The sequence below is a fragment of the Pseudopodoces humilis genome, chromosome 14, assembly GCF_049639895.1.
Source record: "Pseudopodoces humilis isolate 2021_Gansu_Grassland_sample_001 chromosome 14, ASM4963989v1, whole genome shotgun sequence".
In the NCBI taxonomy this organism is placed as follows: Eukaryota; Metazoa; Chordata; class Aves; order Passeriformes; family Paridae; genus Pseudopodoces; species Pseudopodoces humilis.
In genome coordinates, this window is record NC_142213.1 from 3442935 (window position 1) to 3456161 (window position 13227).

The 13227-nt window shown below is 44.7% G+C and overlaps 1 protein-coding gene across 1 annotated transcript; it reads left to right on the forward strand.

The window, feature by feature from the left end:
- Positions 1–7704: 7704 nt before the first annotated feature.
- Positions 7705–11317, forward strand: HSBP1 (heat shock factor binding protein 1). The gene is made up of 4 exons (XM_014257119.2): positions 7705–7793; positions 8254–8320; positions 8988–9107; positions 9988–11317. The coding sequence occupies exons 1-3, from the start codon at positions 7749–7751 to the stop codon at positions 9104–9106; spliced, it is 231 nt and encodes a 76-aa protein (XP_014112594.1). The 5' UTR covers positions 7705–7748; the 3' UTR covers position 9107; positions 9988–11317.
- Positions 11318–13227: the final 1910 nt, after the last annotated feature.

Here is a 13227-nt window from a genome sequence, read left to right on the forward strand (position 1 = left end):
TCAGATACCAACCTGAGCCATCAACGCTGAACAATAGACTGTGCTAAGTAGATATGAAAAAGAGGCTTAATTTCAAATTACCTAATTTAAAAAGACACTTCCCATAATCACCAGACTAATTCTTCAGGGACACAGCTCAGTTAAATCATGTCATCTACCTAGTGTGGTTCCTGCTGTAATTTATTTCCTGCTCATTTTGAAGGGATCATTAGACCAGCTCTGTGAGATTTTTACTAACTACTATTGATGCTTCAAGAGGGGACGAGATGGTAAAAGTCAGGGGGATGCAGATATGAAATGTGCTTGACCAAATCCAGATTTCTGGAGTAAACACTCCAGAGTTTTGGCTCAGGTTGTATCCAGTTTGACAATGCACATACTTACAAATGGCCTTTCACAAAAATAGAGAAAAAGAAGAAAATCCCCAACAACTCTAATTTTGTATATAACTAATCATAAAGAGCCATGCAGTCATGTACTGGGAGACTGAAATTTATTCAGAGTGGGTTGAAAACACAACCCAAGGAGGACAGTGATGGTGAAGAGCTTCATGAGATGCCCTTGCTCAGGGAGTTCCTCTCTGAATGCCTCAGTTCTGAAAAGTTCTTGCTCATCCCAGGCTTCCAAAACTCTAATGATCTCTGAAACCGGTGGCTGGCTTCCATACTCAAATGATTCCCCAAATATCAATTCAATTCTCTTCTGTTTGCCTCAAAACTTCCTGTTTTGACCAAAACTGCCAATTTCAGAGCGCCAATGTAGTGACTGGCATCCCCTAAAGCACAAACAGAATTGCTCTGGCCATGGTCAGACTGCTGCAGTTCTGAATTACAGGGCTGTTATGACTCACTGTGGGTACATAATTAGTTAATTGAACTTTCCATACAATTTATCTACACAAATGTAAAGCCAAAATGCTGATTACGCTGTGGATGGCTTAAAACTCAGCTTAACATTAAATAGAAAACCAAGGTAAATGACCCAGCATCTGAATGGCCAGTAATGCCAAGAAATAAAAGTTTACTGTGTGGAAAAGGAACTTAAGAAGAAGATCTTGTCTTAGAAAACTACTGACTCTTCAAGGATGTTATAAAAAGATTTGGTACAAGGCACTGCTAAGCAATTTAGTTTTGTAGAAAAGCCACAGTGAATTGCAAGGGTTCATATAATGGTCAATGGAAGATTAAAATAATTAAATTTTGACCCCACAAGATATTTTAAACCATATGACTGCGAGAAGGCAATCCCATTATCTGGTTCAAAATCCCATCTTACTGAGGAAAGTAGCTAAAAACATTTCAGAGGGTGGATCAGATGCTGCCAGTAAAGACCTCATGGGCTGTGAAAAAAGTCCAGAGGGCAGAAATCCATCCCTTGGGCTTTGCAACAAGTCAAAATCAAATAGTTAGGGGGACACTGAGACTCCTACATGCATGGAAGGATGGGAGGTAGATGGAGATCCCTAATGAACCCCATAATGACTTCCTGAGAACTTGACATCCTATAAAAGCACAGGATCCCACCAGGATGAGGATGTTTAGCAACAACCAGCAACAAAAGCGTGTAGGATAAATAATAAATGCCACATCCTACAAGCAATCAGACATTCAGAAGTCTCGTTCTTCCCTTGTGGGAACCATTAACATCATCAGAAATTCCAAATGGCATTGCCCAAAGAGAGTTTTGCAGACATGCTGGCCACAGAGGCCAGTCCTCCTGACTGTGGAGGATTCCCAAGGTGGGACACGGAGGTTTTCCTGCCTGGATCAGTTTTCAGGAGCACTTATGACCAAAAAGCTTTGTGGCAGGTGACTCTGAGGCCCATAATATTGAGCACAGTTCTTCCTATTGAGTGAAGACTCCTTCTACAGAGAGTCTCATTAGATAGATAATCCTTGTCCCAAACTGATGACTTTTACCATGGAAATCTGACTTTCAATAACAAAATAGAGTTTCTATGACAGCAGGTTTCTGGTTGACAGCCCAGGCTACTCAAAAGCTAGAGGGAAAGGACTTCTTCCTCCATAAACACCATCTTCACACTCAGTGTTTATGAGGGAAAACAGAGCCGTGGTTGCTGAGAAAAGGGAATTTCATGACAAACCCCAGAACTATTTATGCTCTCCTGAAAGAGACAGTCATCATCTCATCCTTCTTGTTTTCCCTGCTCTGTTAGCAAAGCCCCAGCGTTAACCCTGCCACACTAATGACTTCCATTTAGCTTTGCATTTCAGACAAGACTTATCACCTCACAGAATATCTTCCTTTTCAGTGCACACGCAAAGTCTGCAGCAAGCAGCATTGATCATTCCATTATCACTCTGTTATACTTAATTTCCTCTTCATCTTTCAAGTCAAACTCCATCCCAGACCACATCAATAGTGCTGGCAACACCCTGATGGATTACCCTGGCTCTGGTGTGCTGCAGGTACGAAGCAAAATTGCTTTTGTGTTGTCCCAGCACCACTGAGCTCCCCTAAACTATTCAGAGCAGAAAATTAACGAGTACACGGTGAATTTTTAAGCGCTCTGATGTGACTTTGCAACAGGCATTTAGCTGGTGCATCAGACAGTTCGACAGAGCAGCAGAACTCTGCCAATCTGGGGACTCTGGAGTGAGCAAAAAGCAGCTTTAGCAGCCACCTGGGCAGCTCCTGCCTGGGTTTTGGGCCAGGTAGTGCCCAGAAGATCTGCCCAGTGTGACTGCACCATGGAACAGCAGGGATTGCCAGGGCTCTCCACTCTGAACACATGAAGGCAGAGCAGAAAATTAAACTCGAGAAGCTTTGTGAAATGAGGCAACTCCGTCATCCTTTGAGAGCAAAGGAGCTTTTGGGGAGGAATGTCCCTAGAGCTCCTCCCGATGGGAGCAGGAATTTCCTGTTGAAATCAATGGCTGCCATTTGGTTTAAAGGATGAAAAAAAAAGGACTTTTCCTTCTCTCTTCCAGATCCAGCCAAACCAGAAGCACCTTCCTCATCCACAGCCCAACAAAGGCTCTCATTGGACCCAGAAATTTCAATGCTGAACACAGTGGACATTTGGGATTATAAGAAATGCAAATTAAAAAATGAACTAGGTCTCATCTGCCCATTTTTTTCTGATTCTTTGAGCAAGGCTGTTCAGAGCCAGGATTTTATCAGTAACTCGATTTTGGAGTTTATCAAGCTGCAAACTGCCTTGCATGAAGAGCAGCCCATGGCAATGCAGCTCTGCAGGCAGAGCAGAGGCTGAACAGCAGGGCAGAAGCACAACCTGGTGACCCTTTGTGCTCTTGCTGTGTGAACATTTTGTCCCCTCACATTTGGCTGTGCTGGCTCATTTACTCACAGCGGATTGGAAACACAACCCAAGAGGGACAGTGATGGTGAGGAGCTTCATGAGATGCCCTTGCTCAAGGCTGAGTTCCTCTCTGAATGCCTCGGTTCTGAAAAAATATTTATGACAACAGGAATTACCTGCAGATTTCAAATCTGCGTTGCAATCTGCAGGACAGTGGCAAATGAGTTCCAAGAATATTCCACAAATCCCTTGCCACGAGAGCAGAACTAGTACACTAACTAGTTCTTGCACACTAACCTAACTTGCACACTGTGATGGTGAAAAAAAGTCCTTTTTATTGCCATTATTTTAACTCTTTTTATAACATTTTAACTAATTTTCTTAAGATGTTGGCACACAATAACCGTGGTGTTACTCACATGATAGATGTAAAAACGTAGTGGCCAAATTGCTGAGAGACCTAATTCCCCATTTAACACCCCAGTGCACCTCTTTGGTGCCTGCCTTTTCTTTAGCTGGCCCATCCTCACACCAGAAAATGAATTAAAAAAAGAATTTTTAATTCTTTTCTTTTTTTCCTGGCAAGGTCAATTCAGTCACTTGCAGCAATAATTCCAGGTGCTCTGAGTCTCCTCCTCTGTGAGCTCCCCAGACCCTGCTGCTGCAGGTCTGAAGGGATAATTAAAGCAGCAGAATCTGTTGTTATTCTGCAGCATGTCAACAGTCAATATGATCACGAGGATGGAGCCACCAGCTTGAGATGGAGCTTTACTCATGGCTGGCTGAATAACAAAACCCCAGCATGCACAAATAACACATTGACAAGTGTTGATTCACAAGCATTTATCACGTTGTTTCTAGGATTGTTTTCCACCTCCAATTTATTTTCCAAATGGGATTCCTCTCAGTTGCCATCATTCTCTTATTTATGTGACTGTGCTTCTGACCCTGCTCGAGTTATGTGTTTTGACATTTGAAAGCAGGAAACTGATAATATATTAACCTTAACTCTTCCCTTGGCACTCATGCACGCACATACAATTTGTGAAACAATACACAGCTTGAAATTTTTCAGCCTCAGAGCAGGGAAATGAAAGATGACCTCCATATCCCTTCCAGGTTATTCTTCTAATGGATTCGTTCTGCAGCTTGAGAGACACTAAAAACCTTTCTTAGCTAGAGTAACCAGCATGTAAGAGTTGAATTTTCCTGCTATGCAATTAGGGTTATAGTTTAATTTAATTTCTTCTTAAGCCTGCTGGGTGTTTCATCCCAGTGGGCTGTGGCTGTGTGAGCCTTTCAATACCCTGCTTGGCTCAGGCACAGAGCTAGGCAGAACTACAATCATCACCCACACTTTGAATGCTTGATATTTTATATTTTTGTGCTTTTTACTGTACAAATAAGCACTGCCAACTGGAAATAACTGTGTATTATCAATGCAGTCTAGAAAAAGGCAGTGTTTTAAGGCCCAAGAGCAGTTATCCTCTCTCACAAGTGTAACTCTCACTCATCACATGTTCCAAATATCTTTTTACAGCTCATAGCACAAAGAAAGAGCCAGTTCTTTTCAGTATCAGCCACTCAGTGATACAAAGGGAAAAGAGATTAGGGAGATAAAACCAGTTCTTCTTCATATCTGTACATCCCTACAGCATATTCCTAGCTCTGTGTCAGGGATAAAACAACACACTGAATCCAGGATGAGGAGCTGGAGACACAGCTTCCTGTAGGAAATGCTTGCTTAGGAACTGAAGCAGAAGAAATTTGGATCCATGGTCATGTTTACACAGTCATGAATGAAGTGATTTCCCTGCACTGAGAGTCTTTATCTCAGCAAAATCCTCTCAGCAGTCTGACCAGGGCATTGGCACATCAGACCCAGGAAAATGGGGAAAAGTTTCATTCCTGCTGCAGGTAAAGCAAAGGGGCTGCAAAAAGAGATGATCCAGGAATGTTGTACTGCTATGAGATAATTAAATATATAATTTATTAATATAAAAAATGAGACAATTAAATCTATAATTAAAGCAGTTTTGTGGTTTTTTTTTTTCTTTAAAGCACTTCACGTTGCCAGCTGTGATGTGCTTGGAGAAGGACTGATTTTTCACTGGTGGCATTGCAAGTCTGTCTGTTCACACTTGGTGCTTTGGAAACACCCTTTATACACCATTCCTGCCACAGGGATTCATGCATATTCAAACTTTTCCAAGAAGTATTTTGCATGGCCACTCCTTGGGTCCACCTTTTTAAAGCATGTGCTCTTAGAGTTTGATTTCTTTTTATCATCTTTTTATTTGGGCTGGGGTTCTTTCTTCTACAGGTGGTCAGTGTTGATGGCAGCCTGGGCCCCATCATCTGTTCCCTGGAGGTTATCTTGCTTTGTAACAGACAGGACCTAACCCTAACATCCAAAATTCTTCTTGACCTACGCCTAAAAACCTTTTAGCTACTAGCAGGAGAAAAAAGAAAAAGGCATAGCAAAAGCAATTCTAACATATAACATGTAACACTCATCTTAATGCTTGTGAAAAACCAATGTCACAATATGTATTTATAACAAAGAGGATTTTGCCTTGGCTCCATTAATGTCTCCCCTGGGAGAGCCTGGGAGATGATCACGTTATCCAAAGCTCTGTTCCTCCTGTGGGTTTCTTTGGATGGGCGGGAGTGATGGAATTTCACTTTGGCGTGTCACAAGCACCCAGCGTGCGGGGCGCGGAGCAAAGTGAATAACTGAGAGAGTGAATAATTGCTCTGTGCCGAGCACACAGGTTGTAAAGCAGCTCTGCTCAGAATCCAGGGCTGTCTGCAGCCGAGGCACAGCAGGTATTTATTGCTTCGTGCTGGACAGCCAACCACACGGCTCAAATGCAGCAAAAGGATGATGAGCGTGGGGTTATCTTCTTGTTCTTGTTGTCCATCGTGAAAAACTCTTTAAAAAACTACAGGAAACTACCAGCATCACTGTTGAGTGTAAATTCAAAGGAGCCTGGGCTAAAGCAGGTACTCTCGTGCTGCAAACAGGGAACATCACATCCTCATGATCTCTCCACAGAAAACCAGCCAACTGCAGATTTTCATGAGAGCTTGGGCAGAAAATGAAGAAGTCATTCTAATGAGCAATTTGGGATGGTAAATGTGGACCCTTATCAGCTTGGAACCTGCAGCTAGAACATTTCCTCTCCACTGAACAAACAAATGCTGGTTTTATTCACTCCTCGGTGGGCAGATTTTACAAAAAGGCATTGATATCTAATTGTGATCAGGGGAGTTTAACACCAGATTCAGGCAGAGCAGGAATGGGCTGTCACTGCTCCAGTGTCACAGATTTACACATTTTGCAAAGCCTTTGGAATTGCTCATTAATCAGAGTGGCTGCACAGTGTAATTGCCCCCTTTTCCTGGCCAGGTTTCCTTGCTGGCTTCCATGGGTGTCCATTTGTTTTCCAGATGGTGCCTCTGTCCATCTCCAAATGCTGCCTTTCTCCTGGTTTCATACAGTTGGAATTGGAAGGACACATTTCAAATTTCCATGAGGGAAAAAATCTCAACCATCCTTAATTTCAGTCCGAGATCTGCAGTTGTGAATTTGTGATGGATTTGTCAAACTTCTTTGAATTCAATAACAGACAGGAAAAAACATCTTAGTGGAGCAGGCACAGAGAATAATTACCTGTTCTCCTCCACACATGAAGTATTTATAATCAAATCATCCAGCTTTGTCTACTCAAAGCAGCAGAAATGCCAATGGATTCTATAAGAAATATTCATGAAATGTCATCCTTTAAATTTTCATCTAATTCTGGGTAGGTTGTTAGCATTCAAAAGATAAGACTAAGCTTAGCTGCTCATCCAGAAGAAAGCAAGAAATAAAATAAGGGAACATTTCAATATCGTGCATTAAAAAAAAATAAAAATAATGAAACCTGGAAATAAATCATTCTTTTCCTTTGTGTAAAGAAATGAAGACTTCAGGAAATTGTACAAGGAGCTATATTAATTGTTTATATATTTGTATTATATGTATTTGTATATTATATTGTATGTAATAATGTATTTATAGAATTGTTTCTATTAATTGAAAATTGTACATGGAGATATATTAAGGAGAGACAACAGCTGTAGTTCAAGCAGAAATGTATAATCCTTAGAGCAGAGAAGCTCTGTACGCAGAATGATTCAACACCACGCTCTTGGTGCTGTTGGAATGATTTAGCACCACCCTCCAACCAACGGAGCTAACAACCGGTAGAAGACAGAAGGCTAATTAATAAGAGAACCCCGCAACTTTCAGCCGAAACGTGTAAACAGCGAAAAGCTTTAATAGTTGTGCCTGCTTCGCGGACTGCGGGGGGCTGGTGAAGGACTACATTTCCCAGCATGCCGCGGGGCGGGCGCTCTCGCGAGAGGCGCCGGAAGCGGCGGGGAGCGGCCCGGAAGTGGAGCAGCCGCCGGAGCCACCATGGCCGAGACCGACCCCAAGAGCATCCAGGACCTGACGGCCGTGGTGAGGGGCCGAGGGGCGAGCGGGCCGCGGACGGGCTGCAGGGGCTTGGGGGAGGGACGAAAGGAGGGAAAACTCCTGTCCGGGCTGGGGCCTGGAGCAGCCTGGTCCGCGGAAGGTGTCGCTGCCTGTGGCAGGGGGTGGAAGGAGATGGTCCCTTCATCCCAGACCATTCCGTGACACCCAAAACAGCGCTCCCATGTGATCAGCACGAGCATGGATGCTGCTGTCCTGGGCTTGGTCCTGACTGGGCAACACGGGTGGTTTCTGGATATTACAAATGTTTCCTGTGAGCGTCAGTTCCTCTCTTTATACATATATTTAAGTACCGTTTTTACCTGTCGATGTAATTATGCTGCAGAGTTATGAGCTTAGCAGTGCAAGAACAATGTACTTATTACATGAGATTGGGTAACAGCCTCTGAAGGAAACGAAACATTTCTTTTTTTTCTCTTTGTGTTAGGTGCAGACATTGCTCCAGCAAATGCAGGACAAGTTTCAAACCATGTCTGACCAAATAATTGGAAGAAATATCCTTTTCTAAACTCAGACGGGTGCAGGATTACAAGTCTGTTTGGCGGTGTGGTTTGTAAGATGAATTTGAAGTGACCATAAGTGTTTGATCACAGCTGTGATGATGAGAAGAATTAAACCGAGCAGTGTTACCCACTCCCAGAGGAATGTCATCCTGGTGCTGGGGCCCTGGGAGAGGAGGGAGCTGGAGCTGCTGCAGAGAGCCCAGAGCAGCTCCAGGATGAGCAGGGGGATGGAGCAGCTCTGCTGGCAGGAAAGGCTGGCATTGTTCAGCCTGGGAAAGTGAAACTTCACCGGGACCTAATTGTGGCCTTCCAGAGCCTGAAGGGAGCCCCCAGGAAAGGTGGAATGGGACTATTTGTGAGAGCCTGGAGTGACAGGATGGGGAGAATGGGTTCAGATGGAGAGAAAGCAGGTTTAGATGGGATACTGAAGGAATCCTTCCCTGTGAGGGTGGGCAGGCCCTGGCACAGGTGTCCAGAGCAGCTGTGGCTGCCCCTGGATCCCTGGAAGTGCCCAGGGCCAGGCTGGACACGGCTTGGAGCAGCCTGGGAGAGTGGCAGGTGCCCCTGCCGTGGCAGGGCTGGGACGAGAGGGGCTGTGAGGTCCCTGCAGTGTTCCCTGGGGCTGGCACAGGCTGTGCTTTCCTTGACCCCCGGGCAGTCGATGACATGAGCTGCCGCATCGATGACCTGGAGAGGAACATTGCTGACCTCATGATGCAGGCGGGCGTGGAGGAGCTCGAGGGAGAGAACAAGACCCCGGCTCCCAACAAGGGTTAAAGTAAATTGCTTCTTGGCCTTGGGACAATCCCCTGGGTGTTTGGAATTACTGACTTCAGCACAGAGGGAACTTTTCCTTGGTTTGTGAGGCGGCCTGGGAGTCGTGCAGAGCGGAATTATACAGGGAGATAATGGTGCTGGGGAGAGACAGAGAGCATGGCCAGGGACGGGAGAGGGGCTGGGGAAGGGGCTGGAGCACCTGGAGCTGCTGAGGGAGCTCAGCCTGGAGAAAAGGAGGCTCAGGGGGGACCTTCTGCCTCCCCACAACTCCCTGACAGGAGGGGACAGCCAAGGGGGATCAGGCTCTGTTCCCAGGATGAGAGGGAACAACCTCAGGTTATGCCAGGGGAGGGTCAGGTTGGACATCAGGAGGGATTTCTCCATGGAAAAGGCGGTCAGGCTTTGGAACTGACTGCCCAGGGAAGCAGTGGAGCCCCAGGAGCTGTCCCTGAGCTGTAAATTCCTCCTGTGTGTAATCTGTGAGCAGGCAGGGAGCAGGGACTCCACACAGCTGCCAAGCTGCAGGTCCTGGCTGTGTGGGAGGGCACTCCATGAGACAATCCATGTCCTAGGGCAGGGCTCCCTGGGGAAAGAGATTTTCTGAAAGATAAATTGAATATTAAATTATCTGTTCTTAGAGCATTTCTGATTGCTAACTTGCAAGTCAGCATATTACAGTGGGCCTGTGTGTTTGGGACAGATACATTCTTGCTTTTTAAGGTAGCTATTTTTGTGTTACCTTGTTAAAAGTACAAATTATAACTGCTTCCTTGCTCTCAGTGTCATTTCCATTAGCCCGAACCCCAGAAATGAAAATCTCTGATGAGCATGACTCTCTTAACTCTCAGTAATCTCCTTTCCTATTATTTTTCCCCCAACAGTTTGCCAACAGCTCAAATCATAGAAGATGACTTTTTCTTTTTTTCTACAAATCCTTGGAATTAAAGAATGGCTTTTTGCAACTCCAGTGTGTGAAAGCATTTTTATATTGTTACAGAGCTTGCATTCCTAATGTACATTGTATAGTTGGGGTAGGGTAGTTTCTATTTTGATTTGTGTACTGTAATTTCACTTTTTGAATTCTTGTTACGAGAATCACTTGGTTGTGTTATCAAAACACAAATCTTACGGATCTCAACTTCTGCGTGTACTTTTTTGTGGAGTCACTTTTTCCTCTTTCCTGTACTTTTCTAGATGTTTCATGTTTGATAGCTCAGCATTTTGTGACTCCCACCAAATGGGAATCTTGCCCTGTCCTACGTGAGTTTGTGGAGTGAAGCACAAGATTGAAACGTAATTAATTGCATTAATTGTAGCTCTGAGCATCACTGGTTGAGGATTGTGTTGTCTTTCATACGTGTAAGAAAAGTGATTTTTGGAAACCAGAGACGCTGAACATCAAAATCATCTCTCCTACTCCTGGTGTTACCCGAGCTTCCTGGAGCAGAAACCAGAAATGCGGATTTCCCAGGAGAGACACCTGAGCCACCACTGCCTCCCCAAGCTGTGACACCTGGACAGAAGAGGAGCTGTTAACTGTCAACACTCTCACTGGGGACTGAGGGGTTTCACCACTCTGCCTTGGCACTGCCCTCTGGCACTTCCTTTGTCAGTAACTGGGATTGAAGCTGGGCAGAGCAGGGATGGGATTGTGGGAATATCTGTGTGAGGGTTTCAGTGGGAATCAGTTTGCCAACAAAGCAGTGATACATGAGGAATAAAAAAGGAGAGAATCCAGGTAGATTTTTAAAGCCTTGCTTCTCTTGGAATAACAGCTTCAAAAATATTTGATTCAGAAAAGAGTTTGCTTTTCTAATCATACCCGCATCTTTGGGCCTGGAGTAGGTATTTATTACATTTTGGCCGTGGGAATTGTGTTTGGGAGAGTCTTTACTGTGTCAATTGTGAGGAAAAATGACCAATGTCCTGACAATCATTGCAATGCTCCTCCAGCTTCAAATGCAAATTTCAGCAAGCACTAGTGGCAGGCAGCAGCCCTAAACTGCTCCTTAAATGCCACCAAATTAGCACCTGAGTGCTGTGAAGGCAATATGACAGGTCATTTTTCCAAACTCACTGTAATAAAAGCTCATAATAACAGGGGAATTTTGTGAACATGAGAAATGTATCGATATATACTTGTAATACCAGCCTTAGGTCCTTTGTAATGTCATTTGGAAAAAATCTAATAAACTGCTAGATGGTAACGAATAGTCAGGTCATGTGTGTTAAAGCACAGTCTAGCATAAGTCTGTAATCATGTGGGAGAGTATGTTTAGTTGTAAGTTATAAAAAGACTTTAGCACAGCTGCTGCTCACAGAATACACTCTAAAAATCCAGGTGTGCTCTGTATAATAAAAAGGTGATGATTCGTGCCCTGTCAGACCTGGACTTTAGCAGCTAATTAGAACATAGGAAGGGACATTAAAGTGGATAATCATTTTGTATGATGTTTATACATGTACATTCTCTTATTATCTATGATGTATAATGTTATAAATCCTCAGCTGGCAGTGTTCCTCCTGGGGCACAAATGGTCATTGCTGAATTTGCCTGCACCTTCCCCTGAGCAGCAGCAGTAGCCCTGCTTTCCTCACGTTTATTCTGGCAGAATAACTTCCAGGAAAGTTACTTCAGCTTTAAGAAGCAGCTGTGTTTTTCCACTCACTGGAAAAATTGCAATAGTTATTCAGTAGGGATATTTTTCCCTCATAAATTTTGACATGTCACTGATTTTAACTGCTCTTCCCCGCACCTACTCTGGATTTCCATTCCCATCCTCTTCCAGCCCTGCTTCTCTTCCCCTCTGCCCCTTCAGAGCCCCACTTGAGCTGTTCCAGAGCTGTGGGTTCCCAATCTCTCCAGGTACAAAGTGGAGATGCTCTTTCACAACAGGTCTGCATTAGGAACAGCAAACAGAATCGGTGTTTTTCTGTGACAGAAATTAGAAGTGACATCCACAGACTGTGCAGCCAACCTTTAACAGCAGTGCTGGTTTTGAATGCTGGAATTGAGACCTGAGAAGCGAGAAATAAGTCAAATATCACAGGAGTTGTGTGGCTAGTGTATCTTGCTCTGGGCAGCACAAATATGACGCCGCTGTTTCATCTCTTCTGGTGTCTTAATTCCTGTGTTTATAGCAGGAATGTTACTCTGGACAGAGGAACACTGTTCTAATAAATGCATGTTTTGAAACACTTCGGCCAACTGATAACTGATCCAGAAATATGATAGCCTTAAGAGGATTTTTCATTTAATCTCTGCCCTAAAGACAATGTACAGTAAATAAGATTGCAGTCAATAACATCTGGTGCAGGCACTAAATGAGGCTGCTGGGAGCCAGTGACACACTGACCTGTGCCACAGCCAGGTTGGGAACCTCCCTTTCCACAGGGTGAGCCCAGGTCCCTCAGCTCCTGGCAAGTGTCACTGCCTGCTGGGGCACACAGGAGTTGTTGGCCTCCATCCTGCCCCTCTGGTTTTGGCAGGCAGCCTTTGTGCCAGCTGATGTTTCCTGTCCTTGTCCGGATTTACTCAGCACCCCCAGGAAAGTGCCCTTGGTTCCCTCAGGTGGCTGAGCCACAGGGAATTAATTGGTTTGCCAGAGGTCCCTGTGGAAATCAGATGTCACCTGCCTGTCCTCCAAACCCTGGGCGAGTGCTGAAGTCACTCACTGGCTCTTCCTCCAGCCTTCAAAACTCGTGGAATTCAGTCCTTTACACTGTAAATACATTTGGCCCTGCCTTCCAGGGGAAATAATGTAGATTCTGTGGCCTGGCTGGGGGACAGCTGTAACCACAGCCAGAGACGCTGCCCAGCGTTTCTCCAACGCTACACCCGAGCCTGCGGTTTTCCTGGAGGTGACCACATGGAATTATTAAATAAACGCTTCTCTTCTCCCAACTTTCTATCAGATAGTGCCTTCTAGTGGCACAGGCACTGCTAGGAGCAGCGCTGCTCGGATTAATTACTGTCATTTCAGCCGGGGCTCAGATGTTGGGGCTGTAACCAGCCACACTGCTGAAATGTGGCTATTGCACAAGGCACTGAGGATTGTTTACAGTTAAGAAAACAAAGAGGATGCACAAATCACTTCCTGGGCTTTAAGCCTCGCTGTTTT

Bases quoted from the DNA above. Each gene is read 5' to 3' on its own strand.
- HSBP1 (XM_014257119.2), top strand. From the start codon at position 7,749: ATGGCCGAGACCGACCCCAAGAGCATCCAGGACCTGACGGCCGTG. The intron at 7,794-8,253 runs GTGAGGGGCCGA...TCTTTGTGTTAG, and splicing joins TCCAGGACCTGACGGCCGTG to GTGCAGACATTGCTCCAGCA. The intron at 8,321-8,987 runs ATATCCTTTTCT...ACCCCCGGGCAG, and splicing joins TGACCAAATAATTGGAAGAA to TCGATGACATGAGCTGCCGC.